Genomic DNA, 21,593 nt, shown 5'->3' with positions numbered 1-21,593 from the left:
TCACATCTGAATGTGCACAGAATGCTTGTGCATACTTACTGGAGGTGGACTCCGCCTCAGACGAGACGGCAGAAGCGGAACCGGCATCACTTGGGCCAGTTTCTGACTGAAGGCGAGTATGAAGAGCTGAACCCGTACCAGTCTCTGGCTGTTCAGGACTTTCTATGCTCTCTGCATGACGAAAAAGCTGACTCCAGTCGGCCTCTCTCGCTTGGGTTTCACGAGCGCATCCAGTTTCGAGCAAATCGCCATGTGCCTGAGTGGAACTGCCGGCTGCTCTGTCGCTCGAGGGGCCTAATGGTGCTGGAAACTGTCTCGGGAAAGTCGGACTAGCGTGGCTCGCGGCAGGACCACCGGGTTGGTAACTTGGAGATTTGGTCTTCCGTGCAGGTTCCAAAGTCACGCCTGGACCGGAATCAAGCTGAAGTGGATTCTCCTCTGGGGAAGTAGCCTGTGTGTCCACTTGGGGGCTGGAATCTGTGCTCCCTGTGGGGCTCCTGGGACACGTTTCGGCAGCCTCCGGTGGAGTCGAGCTACTGCTAGAATGTGAACTTTGGTTGCTGGAGAAGACGCTGGACTCCATGACAAGTGTGATCAGACCTTGACTATCAGAGCTGGCATCAACAGGTCTGCAGTACGTAGGACGAGCTCCGGTGGAATGGGAAGGCTTTGTCTCGAAGGCATTTCTGCACTTCGGGACGGGCAGGGGACTGGATCCGCCAGACAGTGGGAGCCGAGGGGGGTTCGGATCAGGCGCACAGCCGGCCGCATGGCGCTCACCCACTGAAGCGTCCAATGACAAGGCGCTGGCGGCTGGCTGGCAAGAGCTTCCTGTTGGCATTACAGGGCTACCCGGTTGATCCGAAGGACAGGTCCTGACTGGTGAATGTTCAACAGAGGCGGTGTCTGTCATCAATTTGCACGGTGCCTGAAATGAGCCGGCAGGACTAGCACCACTGGATCCAGTCCGATGTCGGGAGTCGGGAGAATCGCTTTGGTCACCAAGAACATCCTCCACGGTACCAGTCTCAGAAAGGACAAGAGGGAGGCTGCCAAGGTCCACCGAAACGTTTTGGTGGACAAGGCTTGCTGGTGCGGGCGACGGCAGGTGTCCAAGGGGGCTCGACGGCTCACTCTGCGGAGTGGAAAGTGTCGAGGGTGCGGGCCCGTCAGCGGCAGTGTTACAGACAACAGATTCGAGACATGCAGGGGAATTACTGTCCCGTGACAGGTCCCGTTCCAGTTCAGGGGCTTCTCTCGCTGGCTTTGCTACATCTGCATCGTCCAACCTGCACGGGCTTCGCTCGGACAGAACACTACACCACACCGGACTTTTTGCAAGCTTCTCCCTGCTCGAATCTATGGAAAGGCTGGATGGGGGACTAAGTTGAAGTGGCGTGGAGGTCAAACGTGTAGCGTTTCGCTCCACGTTCAAAGGAACCGAAGGCAACGGGGGAGGTGTGGAGCAAAGGTTAGCTATTGGGGACCTGCTATGCCTTTCTTTACGCTCCCAAGGAACGTGATTGACTTGTGGGCCTTGGACTTGAATTGGACAAAGCTGGGGCGCAGCAGGACATTTGTGGAGCTCTGCGCTCTCAAAGGAGGACGGGTGGCCGCTCACAAGCTCTACTGGAGACGGCGGGGGAGGTTGCAGTACAGGTTCTTGGATATTTTGGGGTTCTTCGAATTTGTGGATTTGCTCGGCGGCTTCTGAAGCCAACAACACTGGATTATCATGGAGCTCTGATGAGGGAGATGGTAATGGACTTGGCTGGAGCTCTGTGGGGATTGCTGGAGAAGATACTGGACTTGGTCTTGTGATTGTGGCATTAGAAGGAGATGGGACTGGACTATGATGGAGCACTGTGGATTTTGATATAGATGGGCACACTGTGACAGAAGGAGGTGGGACTGGACTTTGACAGAGCCGTGTGCCATGAGAAGGGGATGTCACTAAACTTTGACGAAGCTCAGTGACGTTAGATGTTGCTGGATTTTGATGGAGCTCTGGGGTGTAAGGAGATGCTGTTGAACTTTGATGAAGCTCGGTGATGTTAGGAGAGGTTGCTGGAGTTTGATGGAGCTCTGGGGAGTAAGGTGAGGTTGCTGAACTTTGATCAATCTCAGTGATGTTAGATGTTGCTGGATTTTGATGGAGCTCTGGTGCGTAAGGAGATGCTGTTGAACTTTGATGAAGCTCAGTGATGTTAGGAGATGTTCCTGGATTTTGATGGAGCTCTGGTGCGCAAGGAGATGCTGTACTTTGATGAAGCTCAGTGATGTTAGGAGATGTTGCTGGATTTTGATGGAGCTCTGGTGCGCAAGGAAATGCTGTAGTACTTTGATGAAGCTCAGTGATGTTAGGAGATGTTGCTGGATTTTGATGGAGCTCTGGTGCGCAAGGAGATGCTGTTGTACTTTGATGAAGCTCAGTGACGTTAGGAGATGTTGCTGGATTTTGGTGGAGCTCTGGTGTGCAAGGAGATGCTGTCGTACTTTGATGAAGCTCAGTGATGTTAGGAGATGTTGCTGGATTTTGATGGAGCTCTGGTGCGCAAGGAGATGCTGCCGTACTTTGATGAAGCTCAGTGACGTTAGGAGATGTTGCTGGATTTTGGTGGAGCTCCGGTGCGTAAGGAGATGCTGTTGAACTTTGATTAAGCTCAGTGATAATAGGAGATGCTGGATTTTGATGGAGCTCTGGGGCGTAAGGAGAGGTTGGTGAACTTTGATCAAGCGCAGTGATGTTAGGAGATGTTGCTGGATTTCGACGGAGCTCTGGGGCGTAAGGAGAGGTTGGTGAACTTTGATCAAGCGCAGTGATGTTAGGAGATGTTGCTGGATTTTGATGGAGCTCTGGGGCGTAAGGAGAGGTTGGTGAACTTTGATCAAGCGCAGTGATATTAGGGGATGTTGCTGGATTTTGATGGAGCTCTGGGGTGCAAGGAGATGATGCTGAACTTCGATGGAGCTCTGTGACATCAGAAGATATGTTGGGGACGTTGGAAGCAGTTGGTAAGGGGTTCTGATGGCTCATGGTGACATTGGAAAGCGTTGGTTTTGGACTTTGTTGGAGGTTTTGGATGTTAGAAGGCGATGGTGATGGGCTATGTGGGATTTCTGTGATGTTGGAAAGACATGGTGTTGGATTTTGCTGGACCTCTGTAATGTTTGAAGGAGGTGAGCCTGGCCTTTGGTGGGGCTGCAGGACATTGGTAGGAGAAGTGAGTGGATTTTGCTGGAACTCTGTGGGCTTCGATGAAGAGGGCACTGGACTTAGCCCAAGTTCACTTATTTTAGAAGGAGACGGTGTTGGACATTGCTGGACCTCTGCAATGTGAGTAGGAGACGAGACTTGACTACACAGGATGTCGTTGACGTTAGAAGGGGAAAGGACTGGACTTTGCTGGAGCTCTGTAGAATTCAGGGATGAGACTAGATTCAAATGGAGAGCTGTTGTGTTAGAAGGAGATAGCGGTGAAGGTTCAGTGGTTTTAAGAGGTGGTGATGTTGGACAGTGCTGGATCTCTGTGATGTTAGGAAAGGGTACTGGACTTGGAGGGAAAGCTGTGACATTGGAAGGATGTCGTTCTGGGCTTAGATGGAGGTCCTTTGTGTAAGGAGATGCTACTGGACTTTGTGGGACCTTGGTGGGCTCCAATGTAGATGAGACAGGGATTAGATGGAGCTCTGTGACACTAGAAGGAGATGGCGTTGCACTTTGTTGGAACTCTGTGATGTTTGGAGCTTGGAGTGCATTTTGCTGAAGCTCTGTGTCATCAGACAGAGGTTGGACTGCACTTAATTGGCGAACCTTTAGGTCAGAAGGAGATGGGACTGAGCTTTGCTGCATGTCCGTCAACTTCAATGGAGATGGGACTGGTTTTAGATGGAGCTCTGTGACATTAGAAGGGGAAGGTGTTGGACTTTGGGGGGACTCTGTGACTTTAGGGCATGGGAGCAGTTTCTGCTCTAGCTCAGTGTTATTAGACAGAGATGGGACTGAACCTTTCTGGAACTCTGTGGGCTCAGATGAAGATGGGCCTGGACTTGAATGGAGCTCTGCGACCATAGATGGAGATGGTGTAGGACTTAGAAAGAGAGTTGTTGTGTTAGAAGGAGAAGGCATTGGACTTTGCTGGGGATCTGTGACGTTTGAAGGAGATGGGACTTGACTTTTCGGGAACTCTGTCGTGTCGGAAAGGGAGAGAACAGGACTCAGCTGGAGCTCTGCTTGATGACAATTCAAAGGTTGGAGAGCCATGCCCTCAGATGGAGATTGTGGTGGACTATGTTGATCTAAACTTGTCCGCGTCTCACTACTGAAAGAAGGACTCTGGCGAAGCTCTGAACAGGAAGATGGCGTTGGATACTCTGGCAACACTGAGAGGTTTGCAGGTGATGCCGGTGGACTTTGTCTCTGAACTGTAGCGTTCAAGGGAGACTGTTCTGGACTCGGGTGGAGATCTGTAGGGTTGTATGGAGATTGTGTTGGACTCAGTCTAAGCTCTTTGGGCTTAGAAGATGATGATGAAGAGGAGGATCCAGGACTTTGCTGAAACTCTGCAGGGTCAGAGGGAGACAGTACTAGACGAAGTTCTGTGGGGTAAGTGTGTTCTGGACTTTTTTGCTCTGGCTTTGCAGCATGAGAGGGAGATGACTGCGGACTTTCTTGTAACTCCGTGGGGCTAGACGGTGAAGACGCTGGACTTTGCTGGAGCTCCGATGGGTCGGAGGGAGACAGGACTAGACTAAGTCTCTGCTCGTTGGAGCTAGGAGATGACGTTGGACTTTGCTGGAGCTCCGCTGGGTCGGACGGAGACAAGACGAGACACAGTCTTTGCTCTGTGGGGCTCGAAGGAGATGGAGGTTCCGTGGCATCGGATGGAGAAGGTACTGGGTTTTCGTCAGTTGGAGTCTGAGCCTGCGTAGAGCTAGAGAACTGGACTGGGCTGTGAGCAGGAGTACTCGTAGGAATAGTGGGACTTTGAACATCTGGACTGGGTGAGATTATTGGGAGTGCTGCTGGCTCCGCCCTCTGACACGCAGAGCAAACGTAACTGTCACGGTCACACTTTGTGGCGCCGACGCCCGTCTCGACGGAAACACACTGGGTGTGAACACACCTACAAGGGAAACGAGCGCACGACACAAGCTGTTACATGGCACACGCAGTCAAGTCACGCAACATGTTGACGGCTTTTTATCTTTAACCTTTAACAGTAACCACCGAAATATTCTCAGTCAAACTACGCAATGGATGGCAGAAAGATCGCGACATGACCGTGGAGGAGCTTCACATGTAGTGGAAGACGGAAAAAGAAAAAAAAATACTGGGTGGAACACTCTACGGTGGCTTATGTCAGAGGTCAACTCGATAGCATACTTCACTGGTGTGGACCGTGTACCTGTAGCAGTGGACGCAGGTCACGCAGTCTTGCAGTGAGGAAACGTCAGGGGTGTGGCCACACACGCCACAAGGCAAAGCTGGGTCACATGACACGCACAGGAAGGGATGATTGGCCCAGCGCCCTGAAGACCTCACGCCGCAGCGGCGACACACTCGACAATTCTGGAAGAAGAGCCCCGCACAACCAAAGAGTGTGAGTGGGTGAGAGAGTGTGAGAGAGCGTGTGTGTTTGGACTCACCTGACAGGTCCATTTGCTGTCAGGCGTGTGATCCAGTGGAAGAGTCAGACAGTGTGGATGGTAAGCTTTATCGCAACGAGCACACACCAGCAACACAGACGTCTCCTCCCGTAGCCTAAAGAAGATGCCAGCGCTTGCATGATATCATTGGAGCTGTGTGTGTGTGTGTGTGTGTGTGTGCGTCGTCGTCGCAATTTGTCGACTAATGGCCTCATTTGTAAATCGTGCCGCTTTTCTACAACCATTACCGTGTAGGCCTTTAAGATATGTCCAAATAAATAATACGGATCTACCGGAGTCAAATTCCGTGCTCAAGCTTGGCAAATAAAAGATTGATTGATAAGATTGATTGATGACTCAATCGCTTGCCGTGACCAGTCAACTAATCTCGGCAACCCGAGCGCGCGTGAATACCTGCATCGTTGACACGCTCGACACGGAGCGCATTGCCATCCGGCCCGGATAAGTGAGGAGGGATTCAGGGGTGGGGCCAAGCATTTGGCGTGGTACTGGTTGCCGCAGCAACAGCACATCAAGAGAGCGCCGGCGTCACCGCCGCGGGAACACACCACGCACGACCGAGACTCTGAAAGCAAAGAGCCGCGACGTGGGTGCACGGGTCAAACTATTTGGCTTTAACCAAGGTCCTTGTTGAGTGCGAACCTGCGTGTGTGTGTCTCGTGCACAGCGTGCGTCTCTGCTCCCAGTCCTGATGAGCTCCCGCGGCGGCAGCGCACGGGAAGTGGTAGCTCTGCCCGCAGCCCGTCTCTCGGCAACGCAGCGACGCGCCGAGCCCGCCGCAGAAGGCGCACACCTGGACAGGAGAGACGCTCGTCATGAGGCCCGAGCAAAGTTGCCATTCACTTCTTTCTACTTTTTTTTTTTACAGGACGCTTCCATGTCAACAAGTTGAATGAAAAGGCAACAGCCTACTTTAATGATTCATTTTTATTTGCTGCTTATTTTTACATGATGTTCAATGAGCACTTTGTTTCATTGGTGTGTTTTGCCAACTGACCTGCGAGCTTCCTGAGTCGATGGCTTTGTCCACGTAGAGCAGCGCCTGGCCCTCGCCGCGACACACCCCCTCAGACCAGGCGGCGCACTGAAGGTGAGCGCAGCATTGACCTGCGCACAACAACAGCGAGTGTGTGCGAGCTGAGGCGCGAGCGACAGACAGCACGCGCATGCGCCTGGAAAAGGTACCTGTGGGGTCAAACAACGACTGGACGTCAATGTCGTGCGGAAGGCCCACGGCTCCGAGCTGCTCCAGCAACTGCGAGGAGGACTCGTCGTCTGCAAAACAAGAAAAAGGTCGATCGCTCTTCCGAGGCTGCGTCAGACAACGGCAACATGGAAATGCAAAATGCCGTGGTTGTCTCCCAACTCCAAGGTGGTGGGTTCCATACTCGGCCCGACACTGAAGCCTCATTTGCATGGCGGCGGCGGCGGCGGCCTCCCATTGGTGTGTGAATGGGAGGCATTGGAAAGCGCTTTGGGCACCGTACGGTGGGAATAAAGCACTATACAAGTGGAGTCTATTTACTCACCACACTGTGCTGGACTGCTGCTGTTCCTACACACACACACACACACACACGTGCACACAGACACACACAGAAAGTCAGTTATTGGAATTCCCACCAAAACACAGGAAAGGAAGACACAAATTTGTATGTTTTGCTTTGTTGATGACTTTTTTTTTTTGGGATAAAAATATTAAAACCAGAAATGTGGCGCGACTCACGTGTGCACGGCCTGGCCGCGTGGGTAGCAGTGATCGTGACAATCGCCGTCGCGGTCCGGGGAGGTTCGGCGGCTGAGGACGTGAAGTGGGATGTAGCCCGGCGTAGGACCGAACACCACCAGCGGGCCTTGGCCCAGAGGGGGGTGCTCGCCGCGGTAACAGAAGGCACACTGCTGCAGGCTGATGGGACCACACGAGAAGCGTGAGGACCGTTGCTGTGCACACGCACAAACACGTATGGCGGCGACACTCACCGTTTTTCGGTGTGTCCGAGGCTGGGCGTGGGCGAGCCAGAATCTTCTGACACGGAACGTCGTAAGAGCGGCGACGGGGCGTCGTCGTCCTCCAGGCGCAGGGGGGATGACGGCGCGGGGCTGGAGGCCAGACTAGCTCGGCTCATCTCATCGCCGGGGCTGTCCGGAGGAGGGGGTGGGGCAATGGCGCCGTTTTGAGACGGCTCCTCTTCAGTAATCGACGTCAGGGGCGGGGCCAAAGGAAGAGGGGGTTCGCATGGAGGAGCTTCTGGGACAGCCAGGATGGGTTCAGTGTTGGATCTTCTCCTGGAGGCGGAGCCACGGCGTCCAGTTGTCACCTCTGTTGACAAACAAATCCAAATGGAAACATCATCCTCCTGACCTTCTCGTCTGAGGTTTTCCTGCACATCCAATTTGGAGGGGTTTGGGGCCCTAATCCAAGCATCTGAACGTCATGAACGGTTCTTGACTAGCGTTCACACGTCGGTAAAAACTCAAGAAGGTGGATTTTCAAACACTTGACAGGAAAAGTCTTTGAGCCACTGATTCAAAGGGTCCCAGTTTGAGATGAATTTGAGCCACATCTTCATCCTCACCTGCCATCTGCCTTTTCTCAGTCGTGTCCACGCCTTCTTCATCCTCCACTTGGGCTTGGCCTCGACTCCTCCCCCTGCATCCACAAACACACGCCAAAGTGTGTGAAGATCAAGCTTTCCTTCAAGCATGCAACACAACCGCTTACCCCAAACTAAGAGAGTTGGGGTACACCCCGGATTGGTCGCAGGGCACAGAGACGAACGAGCGCTCACATTCACACCAAGGACAATTTCACGCTTTGTGACAAGGCGGAGTAGCCAGGAACAAAGAAACTGGGAAGTGCTTATTAGCGGCGGATATCAGCATAGTCAAGAATTTGGGGCGTTTATTTGCGGGCTGCACGGTCGCTATCGCCCGCAAACAGCGGTGGGCCTCACAATACATGAAAACAAAACGCCTTCACAATCAAAACAACCATCACACACACAGACACACGCACACAGGACGAGTGACAGTTCATCACACTTACTTCTTCCTTGATTTTGTAGGAGGAGGCGAGGCAGGTGGAGGTACAGCGCGGCCGCCTACAGCATCTTTGCGAGGTCGCCCGCGAGGCCGCTTCGCCGACTCGGCAGCTTTGCGTCCAGCCCGGGTGACAGGAGGTGGCGCTCTTCTGTCCTCTGAGGGCATTCTGGGTCAAAACATGGACACCAATGTAACGGCTGCTGCCACTTTCCGAACCGATAGCGTGTGTTCATCTTTGCTTGATGAATGTAAACGCCTCCACCAGTGCAACTACATTCTCAAAAAGCAAGGCACCACTTAAACAAAAGTACATTGATTGATCGAACTTTATTTATCCTACAATATATACACACACACTAAAATTTTAATGCTTTGGGGGCACGCAAAAACACTCCACCAAAAGTGTTTTTTTTCCCTGGCATCAAAAAAGCCTTCATTCAACTTTCAAAATGGTTTGTGAGCCATAGTCACGTCAAAGTGGCCATCCCAGCCACATTCTGCATTTTGAGGAAATCTTCTCGCATCTTGTTCAAGTGATCCGGGAGTTGGGAAATGCTCCCAATGCAGACTCCCAAACAGGGGGTTTCACACCCTTAAAGGGGATTCTTAATAGAAGTCCGAGGGACTACCTAGGCCTAGAACTGAGATGCCTATTCACTGATAATGAGTAGTTAACGGATGGCAAATTGCAATCGGTCGTTCATTCCTGACTCCCAAATGACAACACGAGGCTTTGGAAGGGACATTTTGGGAAGGATCACGGCCCACAAGGTGAAGTCCAGTCAGACTTTGGGGCCACACCGTCATTTCGGGGGAATGTTTCCACTTATAAGCGCATGCATATACTGTACAATACTGATGTGGATATTCACTGGTCGGGTGCCAATCACTCAGATCCCGCTAATTCAGTCACTTGAACGCGTTTCAATTTTTTTTATTGAAATCCACCTGACTGCGTCCCATCGTTTGAACTTGATTTCACTCCGAATTCGTGCCCGGTCCGAAGCGCCCAACTTATAATGTAAACTTAAAACTCGTGTTTCTTTCTATCACGTTTTGTCAGCAATCGACATTGACACTAATGTAAGACTTTTGCCAAAGCTCCCGAGCACAGAAAAGAAGACCACGATTATGGTGATGACGACCTGGAGTAATGGGTAAATGTTAGCCAGCTAACATTCTTAAGTCTCCACCGGCCAATAAAATATGCTGGAAAGGCGCCAAAGTTGAATTTGGACCGACGACAAAGTTCGAGGTTTGAGCTTTGCTTGGAAACATTTGCTACAGAAAGCCAGCGAAACGTGTAAACACTGGGCGCTTAGCCTTAGCCTTTAGCTCGTCGCACCGCCCAGTTGACTGATCACTTGCGTTAGCAACAGCTAACGTTAGCATAGTTAGCCGTCACGCTCAAGACGCCGCTCGCGAACCGCAGTCGCGTCCAAAGAAAAGTAAAGTCCCGCGCAGGGGCACCCTGAGGTGTCAAAAGCGAGAAAAGCGAGTGAAGCTTCTTACGGATTGGATGCAAGTCTCCGGCTTCTTTTCCTCTCCAGCTTGCTGGCAAGCTCAAGCGATGTGTTGACACACAACTTGACCAAGCGCCAGTACACATTTATTTGGCGCGGTAATCAAAGCAAATTGCGGTCGCATTGCCAATTGTCGCGTCCGCACTACTCGCGTTTGGCTTTCGGGGAACGCAGCGAGCCGAAGGAAAACGTTAAAGTTGCAGCCGAAGCTCCATCATGGAGGCCATGTTTGAGCAACCGAAGCACCGCCCTCCTGTCATCGGCACCGAGAAAAATAGGGCCGTCCTGGACATGTCCCGTGGAACACATCGAGCCCACCACCGTCTTGCGACAAACCTGCCTGCCTCACTCCCTCGCCGGCTGACAAACTGTCCGTCTCGGTCTCAACTTAAGTCGGTAAATACACAAGAATAGTCTATGGGCACCCTTGTGTTTTTAGCATACTTGTGTTTACTCAGATCGTGGTGTCAAAGTGCATCTGACCCCGCGCACGGATCCACTTGTGGTGATTCGGTGTGTGTCATCAGACCTCAAGCCCCGCACTGGATTTCAACTCAGCAGGATCCGGACGGAACACACACAAAGGCCGGACTGGATCTTTGAAAATTGGCACTGCAAACCCGAGCATCCGTAGAAGGCTCAACTGAATTCAAACCAAACAGAAACTTCCCAGAGAAAACGAGTGCAATCTCAAATTTTCTGGACTCTTCTATTTGTGCGCCTTGTATAAATAAAACTTCAAATTCGTTCTGACGCCCGTGCACTCCCCTCCCGTTAACTTCCAGCTGACATCGGGCGTAAGGCAGACTACGCGAAGTCAAAAACCACCGCCACTGAGGGGGAAACGATCCCACGCTGCTTGCACACAACTCAGACTTCCTTCCCCTCTTTTTAAATCAAGCCATTGAGTAATAAATCGCAATCCGCCAACTCTTTCTTCACTGACAGGAGGCGTTTGTTTTCACAGCGGAGCGTCACTGCGCCCACCAGTGGACATAATTCGCCACAACAGCTCCTTCCGTCCAAACATAGCAAGGGAACGTTCCAATCTCGAACTTGCTACACATCTGAGATGTTAAATTCCCGGTTTCCTTACCCTAATTTGCAAACTTCTCCACCAAATCAGATGCATATATTATATATATTATAATTAATACAGTGCTTCTCAGTTATTTTGTTATGCCCCACCCGCAACTCTCCTCAGTGACCATATTATAATTTTTCTATAAAAATGGAATAAATACACCTTTGCATGACATTGAACCGTAGCAATCAAGCTCCACGAGCCGCTTCGGCATTGCACTGCCCCACTTAATGGAAGATGCAGAGGCGGGAAGCAACACGAGCGTGTTTTTTCTAGTTTGACATCGTTAAATAAGGATCTCAGGTATGACAAAGTCGTTTTTTATTATTCCACATTCAGTATTTCTATGTGAGGGTCGCCGCAAGCTCTCGGGCTGGGAATGCTGCCCTCACCGACAGTGCCCTAAAATTGTGGCAGGGTTTTTGTAAAAACAGTTTGCATTTGTCAGATTTTTTATTTTTTTTTAATTGCCTCATTTGCGGTTTGTTATCAGATAATCATGGTCACGGATGTCATTTTGTGAGCCAATCAGAAAGCAGTATTCAATTAGACCATATCAGAATGCCACACGCTCTTGTGCAAGCATCTCAGCAGCTTCCAAACCATGGATTCACCAATATTTTCTGTGGAGCTTTGTGCATTTTTAGTTTAGAAAATAGGGCCGTCTTAACAGTGTGGGAAAGGCATACACGGCATTTCCCCAGATAGTAGATTAGAGTCTATTTTCTCGACCTTTCCGTGCACACTTTACAAACACCCGCCGTTTAACACGCACGCCGTTGAAGATCGAATCAAATGAGACGTGCTGGCGAGGTAAACGTCAAGAGTTGAGCCGATGCTTTGTGACTGACGGATGGATGTTACAATCTGGACGGACAGCGGCCAGAGGAGGAGCGTCAGACAAATTCCAGGCCGCCATCCCCGACGCGGAAGGAGCAGCTCTTGTGAGCTTTGCTACCGGACGACGAGGACGTGCAATGCACGCTGAACACGTGAGCTCTGGGGCCGCCTCCCGCTGGAGCAACTTCCTGTCTGGAGCACAACATGCGGTGAGTGACCAGCCGTTGCCAAGGGCGACACAGGTGGGAGAATGAGGAGGAGGAGGTGTGGCTACAGCGCCTCTGGTTGGAGTGGCAGGAAGCAAACACGCTGATCCGGTAATCCCTGGCCAATGGATGGCAGGTGAGAATGAGGACGAGAAAATGCTCTGACAAGATGCTTTGATAGAACAAAAAGAAAAACAAATGACGGCCGCTTGCTCCCAAGTACAAAAAGAAGAAAGGTCGGCCTACCTGAGCAAAGCGCCCAAGAGCTGCGAACATTTGCTCAGCTTCTCCTCCTGCTTGGACACGCTGGCTCCGCCCTCACCGCGGTCCGGCCAATAGAACGCCGAGGCGCTGTCCAGAAGGATGAACGCCAGGCCGGGCCGAGACGCCAAGCGGGTTTCCAGCGCGTGCAGGGTGGCCAGCAGCTGCCGCGAAGAATTGCAGTGCGCCACCAGCAGCCGGGACAGGCATTCACGCACGCGTGCCTCTGCGGGCTGCCGCGGCCGGCTCGACGACCCCGCTTGGAGAGAGGGATGGGGTTGTGGGCGAAGGATGGGGATTAGGAGTAAGAAAGAGAAGGAGTTAATTGGGGGGGGGGAAGAGAGAAACACACATGTTCACACAAAGTCCTGCAAGCACACCAGCATTCTGCTCGATGGCGGTTGGGCAGCGTACCACCGCCCAGCCTGGCGTCCAGGATGCCGACGAGCCTCAACACGTCCAGACTGTAGTCGGTGTCGACGAAAAGCACCTCCAGCTGCAGACCGCCGGCATCAACGGGGAGTACGGCACGGCACAGGAAGTGGTAGAGCAGTTCCGTCTTACCTGTGCGCCTGCCAGCGTTAGAAGAGAATGTCTCAGACAAAGGGCGGCCTCGACTCACCCGTCCCCTCCGTCCCGTACAGCTCCACCACCGCACCTGACACAAAAATGGCCACGCAAAGTCAGCAAACGAGCAGAACCCGTGCAGCAGGTGCACTGAAAAGGTCTTCCCCCAGTTTCATACATCACGTGACTTTGTTTCATACATCACGTGACTTTGTTCAGACTTTTGAGATGTTTTCACACGTTTTTTTTATTTATTGTAAATAGTTTGTACTGGATAGCATGTCGTAAAGTGTGGTACAATGTGTGGTAGACTGACCGGGTCCGGGTCCTGCGTGTGGTGGGAAGAGGCGAGGTTCGATGTCATGAACACTTCGGCGGCCATCAAGACGAGCGAAGAGCTGAACACACGGGGGACGGCTCCCGTTATCGGGCAATGCAAATGCTACAATGCAACCATTGCTAACGGAGTCAATTCGAACAAAAAGAAACATTTTCAACCATTGCTAACGCTGTCAATTCGAATAAAAAGAAACATTGTCAAATAGAGTGCTGAACATTTCGCCATCTCACCTGCGCGCCACTTTCAGTCATGTTTACTTCCAGCTTGTTCTTCTTCGATGGTGCTTCTTGGCGGTTGGCAAAGCAGCTTCATGGCGCATTACCGCCACCTACTTGACAGAATAGGAAGGCAGAAAAACGCAGAGAAAAGAAGCGAAATGCATCACTATCCCGGGTTTTCATGATCTGTCCCGGAAAACAAAAATCCGGGATAATGATTTTTGTACATTTTGTGCAAAATGTGTATTTCAGTTTAATTGGTAGAGTGACCAGACGTCCTCTTTTTCCCGGACATGTCCTACTTTTGAGCCTGTGGGGTTACGATCAAGGTTGCATTTGTTTTCAGTGGTTCAGGCGAGAGAACTGACTTGATTCGAAAAACGTTCAACAATTTCAAACCGCTGGAAAGTTGTTCAGGGTACCTTTCTGGAGGACAAAGTGTGCCGAAGGAAGTGCTTGACCTTTTTTTATTCGTCGTAGCTATGAACCAAACACAAACACGATTCTTCAATAAATACATTTAACGTCAGCACCAGACGTGTCTGCATGCTCCATAAGGACAAGAAATAATAAATAGTGAGTTTTATGTACACAAATATCAAACGTCACAACTCGCAGTGTCTTACGATGCCCACCTGGCCACCGCACAAACCCAAAACAAAGACTTCTCGTTCATACGTGGGCTACTTTTGTCATTTTGACACAATTCACCACTGTGCTCTCATCATGCATGAACACACACTAACACACACAAGGATCAAATTCTTTCTCCCCCAAAAAAATCCATAAACGCCTCCTTGAATGTGATGTCTAGTTCGTGTTTGTGCGTGTGTGTATGTGTGTGTGTGTGTAAAGCAGATAAAAGCACATTTAATAAAGGTGGCTTCTTTGCCATCATCATATAACAAACAGGAAGCGAAGCACATCAACTTTGGGAGAGTGAATGGAAGCTCCACTCAGGTGTAAAGATGCATACCATGAGAATGGGTCCTCGAAAAAACACGCGTGTGCATGTGCGTGTGTGAACGTTTGACAGCATTCGAACAAAACAGTGCAAAAACATGTCCTCCGCTAGTAGTCGTCGCGCTCGTCGTTTTGGACTTCCCGGTTCTGTCCGGCAGCGAGGAGGCTGATAAAAGGAGGGTGAAGATGGAAGCGGCGTTGTCCTCTCTATGTCGAGGACAAGTACTCCAGAGCCACTTCGTAACAAAACTTGTACTGTTCCTGTCAAGAAAACAAGAAACAATAGAAATGGCCTCACAGTCAAACTGGTCAGGTGTGTGTATGTGCACACGGGTGTTACCAGAAGTTCCACCATGTTGGGTTTGTTGTTTCTCAGCGTTTTGACGGCATGAAAAACATCGAGGGACCGCTGCTGCCGTAACATGTCGCAAACAATGTTGACGCCGCAGAAGACGCCACTGCGCCCTCCGCCATTCCTAAAGCAGAAGGAAAAACAAACAATCAAAAAAGGGTGGACATTTCTAACTTCTGTGTAGCAAATGAATGTCGTGCGCGTGGCACTTTGTTGCGGGCGTACGTACAGGCAGTGCACAAGCGTGCGTCCGTCTCCGCCGTCATCCTGCCATTTGTCCACCAGGTGGAGCAGCTTGAGGAAGGAGCGCTTGCTGACGGGCGTATCCCGGTAGCGAGGCCAGCCCAAGAACTGGAACTGCTGAACCATCCGGTAACCGTCCTGGGGCTATCGGGTCGGAGAAGAAGACTATTAGAGGAGAAAGATGACAAGGAGACAAAATAAGAAGAGCCCGCCCGCACCCTGGTGTTGTTGTAGATGCGGAAGATGCGACTGATGACGTCCTCCTCCAGGTCGGCCGACACAAACTCCACCTGTAGTGAGCCCAGACGATGGACGCCGTTCTCGGGCCAGTACTGGGGACACAGCTGGAGGACAGCGGGCAACAAGTTCAAAGCGGAAAGGAAAGAGTTCGAAAGCACAGAGAGCCAGCCATCTTTCTGCGCCAGTCGCAGTTCACGTCGCTATATGGACGGTGCCGTGTATCGTGGCCGCGTTTACAGAAGAACGGGGGAGAGGTCACGCAAATCAATCGTTTCCCCGAGGCGGGTTACACCTATCTTCCCAATCAATGAGGTCATCATGCGGGAGTGCCGACCTGCGCCGGGTCCACGTCGTTGAGCATGACAATTGCGGTGCAGTGGTAGTCCAGGACCAGGCGCCAGAAGTCCTTGACGGTGTTGGGCAGAGGATGCTGCGCCACGATGAAGGCCGATGGCTGCTTGTAGCTCTAATAGGCACAAAGCACTCAGGTGAGGCGGCCATGGGAGGGACGAGTCAGGAGCGACGGGCGCACATACGTCCATGAGCGCGGCGTTGATGTAGTTGGAGCTCTCGCCGTCCATGGTGATGAGGAGGGGCAGGCAGCGGTCGGGAGGAAGCACATCCATGCGGCGGTTCTTGTCGTGGTTGCGCGGCAGCAGCGCGATGCTGCAGTCCTCCACACGCAGCGTCGGCGTCACCATGTTTAACGTCTGCCGCACACGCACACGCAGCGTCACTACGGTGTCACAGCCGACATGGTTTTTTTTTCTTAAATAGAGCTCGTGGAAATGCTGAAACGTTAAGAATGGAAGGAGTAGATGTGGATGATTGCGAAAGAGTCCACATAGAGGTTCTCACTTTACCTTTGAATTTTCGGCCAATTGATTTATTTTAAAGGCGCTTTGATATCGTATGTTTTGGCTTCCCTGATTAGCGTGTGTGCGCTTGCGCTTACCCGGAACTCTTCCTTGATGGGACTGGAGTTGGTCTGCGGGTCCGGACGGGTCATGTCGTAGTAGACGGAACAAAGCTGATTGGCCGATATGGACGTGTCGCCGCACAGACACGCCTCCAGGATGGCGTCGTGGATGAAGACGTACTGCTCCTGAGGGTGTAGGGCGTGGGCTCGTCACCTTTTGAGCCCACCGCCGCCGCGCCGCACTCGAGCATACCTCGGTCTGCACCATGTTGACGCGTCGCGCTCGCAGCTCTCGCACGCAGTTGTAGATGTCAACCACGCCCTCGCGCTCCGCCATGTCCAGCATGATGTCGATGACCATGAAGCAACCCGTGCGGCCCGCACCGGCGCTGTTACGCACACGCAGTTCAATGAAGAGCGAGACAAGGAAGACGGCAGAGAGGAGGAAGGCGTCAGACCTGCAGTGCACCACGGTGGGCCCGGTGGCGGGAGGCGTCTTGGCCTTGACGCGGCGGATGAAGCCGAGCAGTCCGGTGGCGTGTGCCGGGACGCCGTGGTCGGGCCAGCCCGTGAAATGAAACTGGCGGATCTCCCGGATCTCGGCCGCGCCCCTCTGGAACACAAGGGTGACCCGTTAGCGGGGCTCAGCTCGGGACCGGCGACGACCTGACAAAGCGGCTCACCTTCTCCACGGCGAAGGTTCGGATGACGTACTCGGAGAGCAGCTGCGTCTCCATCAGCGTCACGGAAATGTCCCCGAAGATCTCGCTGTCGTCGGGCCAGTACTTGCAACACTTGACCTGCACGCAAGCGTAAGGCACACTTCTCAAAGGCGGCCCGGCCTGGCTGAAGGTCTGCACTCATTCCCGCACTTTTCCTTCTGCCTGAAGTTCACGTCAGGACGTGGCTTTGCACCGCTTCAACAAGTCATGTCACACAGGTGTATTGTGGGAAATGAAGTCATACACGCACACCCGCATTCTTTCGCTCGTTCTCTCTGTGTGTGCGTGTGTATTGCCTACCCGCCCCACCTCCACCAGGTTGGTTACCATGACGATAGCAGCCGTGTTCTCCTGCCACACCATCCGCCAGAAGTCGTACATTGTCTCCCGCATGGGACCTGCGGCGCGCGCCCACACACACACATACAGACGTAACGCACATGGGGGTTGTGATGACACGTGAGGATGCCGCGAGCGCAGCTGCGGACCTTGCGTGGCGATGTAGTGGTTGGGCCAGTGGTAACCCTGCAAAGGAAGGAGACAAAGGCAACTTTTTCACTTGATTGACAGATGAACAATTTGCTCGGAGGGGGGGCGGAGTTTTCACTTTGATTTTGTTAGGATGTCATTGTGGTAAAACAAATTAGCCCACAAACACAAACATTTCTGTGTTTGTTTACTCAGTCAACACCACTTGCATCCAGGATGACCACTGTAACCATGGAAACAGAAAGGGCCGCCATCTTTTGCATTGACCTTTAAAGGCAACCAACTATTTATTGAGTGAGAGAGTGTGTGTGTGTGCGTGTGTGTGTGTGCACGCGCGTGCGTACGTGTTTTTGAGCTCATGATGAAATACAACCAAGTGAGTCCATGTTGAAAGCGGTCTTCATCTTGTGTGCTTTTTAGGACTGTGTGGGTGTGTGTGTGTGTTACTCACGTCAACATAGCTGGCGTTGATGTAGTCAGAGCCCTTCTCTCCATCTTGAGGCTGCAGACGTACACGAGAATGGTCGTCTACCACAGGCACATACATATGCGCAGACAGACAGGCAGACAGACAGGCAGACAGACAGAGTAACAGGTAAGCGGGGCGGTGCCTTGAGAGAAGAGACCTCGGAGGTTTTCGGCATATGAGGCGTCATTCAGCCAATTTCTTTTATCACACAACTTAGATGGTGTGGTTATACTGCCCCCGGTGGCCCGGGCAGGCACACCAGAATGGTCAGATGAAATCCTAAAGCACAAATTGATCAACTGTTTATAATCTATGCAATTTATGACTACAGTTTTCCACAGTTAGAGAATTTTCTTTTCTTTGTAAAAGTCATTTTTGGGGTGATGGGGGCAGATTAATGCGTACATACAGGCAATGATGTTCCCGTAGCGATTTTTCATTCTGTTTTCATCCTGCTTGGCCGATTCCCAAGGTGCCGACTGACCCTCCAAGAAACTCTAAGCAAACAAACACAACAGAAATGAAGTCATCCATCCATCCATCCATCCATCCATCCATCCATCCATCCATCCATCCATCCATCCATCCATCCATCCATCCATCCATCCATCCATCCATCCATCGGCTGAAGAAAACATGTACGTCTGTTGCGTACTGTCATGGAGACGGGCAAATGTGTGTGAGGGTGTGTACTGTCGGCGAGCGAGACACTGAAATAAAAAAAAGAATACCTCTTTTTCCTCTATTCTTTTTTTTTTTCTTGCTTTTGTTCCTGACTTCCGTCACTCATTTGCAGTTGTGCACGTGTGAGCGAAAGGGAGAGCGAGCAAAAGCTAATGCTTTGTGTCCTGTCCTCTGTTCTTTGACCAAACTGTGGGAGGCACTGTTAGACCAACTTGAGGACTCGCTCCAAAAACACCTCCGCCTCAAAGACGGGAAGCAATTTTTTGAAGAGGAGCGACCGAGGCAGGTGTGTCCCATTCAAAGCATCGGCTCATCGGAAGACGCTCGCTCATTAAGGATTCCGGTCAAGCGTCGCCGAAAGTCCCATTTGGAGACAGTACCGATCAAACGGTGTGAGAGGATGATTGCGACCAATGAATTAGAAGAACTGTGCGAAACAATGAACCGATGCGTGTGGTTGATAAGAAGATAGGAAAGTCTCACCTCGTTGAGCTGTCCGATCGGATGCATTGACAAAGAAGAAGCAAGGCGATCATTATTATTGTTCTCCTCACATTCACACTTCGTCATTATCATCATTGAAAAGCACGTCCAAACTGGCACATTCAGGGTACACACAACTAGTGTGCATGTGTGTTAATGGGTAAGGCGGGCACACACTGACACAAACACGCCCCCACCTCGTACTCCTCCTTGAAGCCGTAGCCCTCGGAGCACTTCATCTGCGTGATGTGCTGCAGAAGGTCGGCCACGCGGATGGCGGGATGCCTCTGGGCCGAGTCGGGGTGGTAGCGTGGCGGCTCGCGCTCCGCTTCACGCTGCTTCAGGTGGTTCTGGACCAAGCTGCTGGTCTCGCTGCTCAGCTCGTCTGTGGCGTAAGCACACACAAAAGCCACAAAGCACGTCAACAAGTGGCCTCCGTGCCAAACACCGCAAATGACACCCGGACCTGGTCCACAAGGTGCTTTTTCCTGGTGCCCAGATGACGACAAGACACACACGCGCACGCACATACACACAAAAATGCACACAACTAAACATCACATTTAAGGAGGCGTTTAGATTTTTGGGGGGCAATTTTTGCTATACAATCAGAGACACAAAGTGTGATCGAGGTGCCAATCGTTTGCTTTGTCAAGCGCACCCGGTCAGCGGCGCATACCCGCAGCATCACGCTGACCTGAGCTGGGACTTTGCTGAAACTAGTTTGGAATATACCCACGTGGAAAAGACTAAAGCTGTCCATCCCACTTGAGCTAACTACTTTGCATGAGACGAGCAAACAGAAGCAGAGCGTGTAAAGCTCGGGCAGCTGAACAAATTCAGGAGGCGAACAAAATGAGCGACATTGCTGCTGGACAGTCACCTCGTTAGTTGTTTCCAGTAATGGCACAAACTCAAAATGGTAAATTTAGTACAATAGTGTACCATTCTAAAACAAAGAAGCCATGCGAGCAACGGAGCATCGTTGTTGGGTATCTCAGAATGCTAATGCTAGCATACCTAGGGCCGTTAATTGGTCTAAGCTGGAGAGCGTACGTTTGCCGAGAAGATTAATCACAAATCATTAATCATTTTTGTTTGCTCACCGGGGGCGAACGAGGGGGAACCGGTGAAATGTGGCTAACAATTGTAAACTCGTCCTTGAGCTAACATGACTGCAGAACGTTTTTCACACTGCAAGTGTCAACCGAAACTTTTTTCCCCCCCATGTGATTTAGCGAACTAGATTTTACTGCTGGTCAGGTTACAGTATTGATTCAGAACAAGTAGTGGTCCAGGTCCAGTACTGGATCAGATCCAATAAAAAGTCAAAGTCAGCTTTATTCATCTCGATCCAGTAGAGGTTCTGACCCAGTACTGAAGTTGAGATTAGGTACTGTTCCAGATCGAGGAGTGGTCAAGGTGGAGAACTGAAGGAACTCAGGGAGAGTTCAGGCTCCGTGAGTCATTACGAGGCAGCCGCGGTCCGGATTTCTGGCTCGGGCTACGCTTTCGGTTCTGACACACAAACCTCAGACCTCGCGTGAGTCACTAAGCTCTCTGCTCTCATTGGCTGCACTGCTTCCAACTCAACCAATCATGGCAATGAGATGAAGGCGGCGGCGATAGCGGCGATGGCGGCGATGGCGGCGGCTCGTGATGCGTGACACGACGACAACACCAATGGCGAGCAGCTGGAGTGGAGGAACCGCGCTCGACGACATCACAGAGGGCAGTGGGCATGGCCACATGCACTGAGGCGACCCCTTCCCACCACCCCACCCGCGTGCACCCCCATCAAGCCCCCTTTGGTCCCCAAACTTACCATGAATGGGAACTTTTACACAACAAAGACGACAAGAGGAAGAAGAGAAAGAGAGAGAGAGAGAGGAGACAAGGTTTAAGCAACAACTTGAGCTTCAGCCTTAGCCTGCACACAAGCTAGGCTAGCACAACGCTAGTCAATCATCAATCCAACAGGAGGCGCCTTCTTGCAGCCTTTTAACCTGCTCACGAGCTCAATAATTCAGCGGGCCTACCTATCTAAGACTCGCACATGTGGCTAACCTGACTAGCCAAGCTCATCCATGTCCTCTGAGCAAAAGCAGTGGGAAAACACAAAGTGCGACAATCAGACACCGCTTGCCGCGTCGCAATATGGAAAAATACGATTTCTAATGGCCACTTTGGTCAGCGAGACAGACATCGTTGCTTCGGTAAAAACATTTTTGGAGTGATACGGGAGTCAGGAATGAGCAGCGACTGCGAATCATTCTCG

The 21,593-nt window shown here is 51.6% G+C and overlaps 3 protein-coding genes across 19 annotated transcripts in view; all 3 read right to left on the bottom strand.

Annotated features, from left to right (window-relative positions):
- LOC133144022 (histone-lysine N-methyltransferase 2C-like) overlaps positions 1-10,814 on the bottom strand; it is a 31,905-nt gene extending 21,091 nt beyond the window's left edge. For 10 of the 11 annotated variants that reach the window (XM_061266368.1, XM_061266373.1, XM_061266376.1 and 7 more), the window contains exons 1-13: positions 10,225-10,367; positions 8,717-8,878; positions 8,247-8,320; positions 7,651-7,990; positions 7,397-7,576; positions 7,200-7,225; positions 6,856-6,945; positions 6,668-6,777; positions 6,313-6,463; positions 6,064-6,235; positions 5,650-5,764; positions 5,409-5,572; positions 40-5,126 (exon numbers count right to left, since the gene is read on the bottom strand). In XM_061266368.1, the coding sequence (XP_061122352.1) occupies positions 40-5,126; positions 5,409-5,572; positions 5,650-5,764; positions 6,064-6,235; positions 6,313-6,463; positions 6,668-6,777; positions 6,856-6,945; positions 7,200-7,225; positions 7,397-7,576; positions 7,651-7,990; positions 8,247-8,320; positions 8,717-8,877 (6,670 nt within the window). In that variant the 5' untranslated portion in view covers position 8,878; positions 10,225-10,367. Of the gene's footprint in view, positions 1-39; positions 5,127-5,408; positions 5,573-5,649; positions 5,765-6,063; positions 6,236-6,312; positions 6,464-6,667; positions 6,778-6,855; positions 6,946-7,199; positions 7,226-7,396; positions 7,577-7,650; positions 7,991-8,246; positions 8,321-8,716; positions 8,879-10,224; positions 10,368-10,679 lie in introns of those variants that run through there. The other variant, XM_061266369.1, reaches the window with a different exon arrangement.
- A 674-nt stretch (positions 10,815-11,488) lies between these two features.
- Positions 11,489-13,857, bottom strand: xrcc2 (X-ray repair complementing defective repair in Chinese hamster cells 2). 4 transcript variants are annotated; one of them, XM_061266414.1, is made up of 6 exons: positions 13,764-13,857; positions 13,510-13,591; positions 13,249-13,284; positions 13,041-13,190; positions 12,612-12,885; positions 11,489-12,537 (listed from the first exon to the last, which is right to left on the bottom strand). In XM_061266414.1, exons 1-6 carry the CDS (start codon positions 13,782-13,784, stop codon positions 12,216-12,218), a joined length of 885 nt encoding a protein of 294 aa, XP_061122398.1. In that variant the 5' UTR covers positions 13,785-13,857; the 3' UTR covers positions 11,489-12,215. The 4 variants fall into 4 exon arrangements, with proteins under 4 accessions (XP_061122398.1, XP_061122397.1, XP_061122400.1 ...); XM_061266416.1 differs by having other exon boundaries at positions 11,624-12,483; XM_061266413.1 differs by having other exon boundaries at positions 13,041-13,284.
- Positions 13,858-14,200: 343 nt separating this feature from the next.
- The window catches only part of LOC133144025 (receptor-type tyrosine-protein phosphatase mu-like), a 28,012-nt gene continuing 20,619 nt past the window's right edge, over positions 14,201-21,593 (bottom strand). For 3 of the 4 annotated variants that reach the window (XM_061266384.1, XM_061266385.1, XM_061266386.1), the window contains 15 exons: positions 19,513-19,700; positions 18,558-18,645; positions 18,131-18,207; positions 17,679-17,715; positions 17,491-17,588; positions 17,152-17,268; positions 16,927-17,081; positions 16,722-16,857; positions 16,505-16,654; positions 16,086-16,259; positions 15,884-16,015; positions 15,528-15,653; positions 15,296-15,453; positions 15,055-15,190; positions 14,201-14,975 (listed from right to left, as the gene is read on the bottom strand). In XM_061266384.1, coding sequence (XP_061122368.1) covers positions 14,922-14,975; positions 15,055-15,190; positions 15,296-15,453; positions 15,528-15,653; positions 15,884-16,015; positions 16,086-16,259; positions 16,505-16,654; positions 16,722-16,857; positions 16,927-17,081; positions 17,152-17,268; positions 17,491-17,588; positions 17,679-17,715; positions 18,131-18,207; positions 18,558-18,645; positions 19,513-19,700 — 1,826 coding nt within the window. In that variant the 3' untranslated portion in view covers positions 14,201-14,921. Of the gene's footprint in view, positions 14,976-15,054; positions 15,191-15,295; positions 15,454-15,527; positions 15,654-15,883; positions 16,016-16,085; positions 16,260-16,504; positions 16,655-16,721; positions 17,082-17,151; positions 17,269-17,490; positions 17,589-17,678; positions 17,716-18,130; positions 18,208-18,557; positions 18,646-19,512; positions 19,701-21,593 lie in introns of all 4 variants that reach the window. The other variant, XM_061266383.1, reaches the window with a different exon arrangement.

This window comes from Syngnathus typhle, linkage group LG19 (assembly GCF_033458585.1).
Source record: "Syngnathus typhle isolate RoL2023-S1 ecotype Sweden linkage group LG19, RoL_Styp_1.0, whole genome shotgun sequence".
Lineage (NCBI taxonomy): Eukaryota > Metazoa > Chordata > Actinopteri > Syngnathiformes > Syngnathidae > Syngnathus > Syngnathus typhle.
Note: the sequence above shows the minus strand (reverse complement) of the source record. Positions and strands in the feature narration are given on the sequence as shown.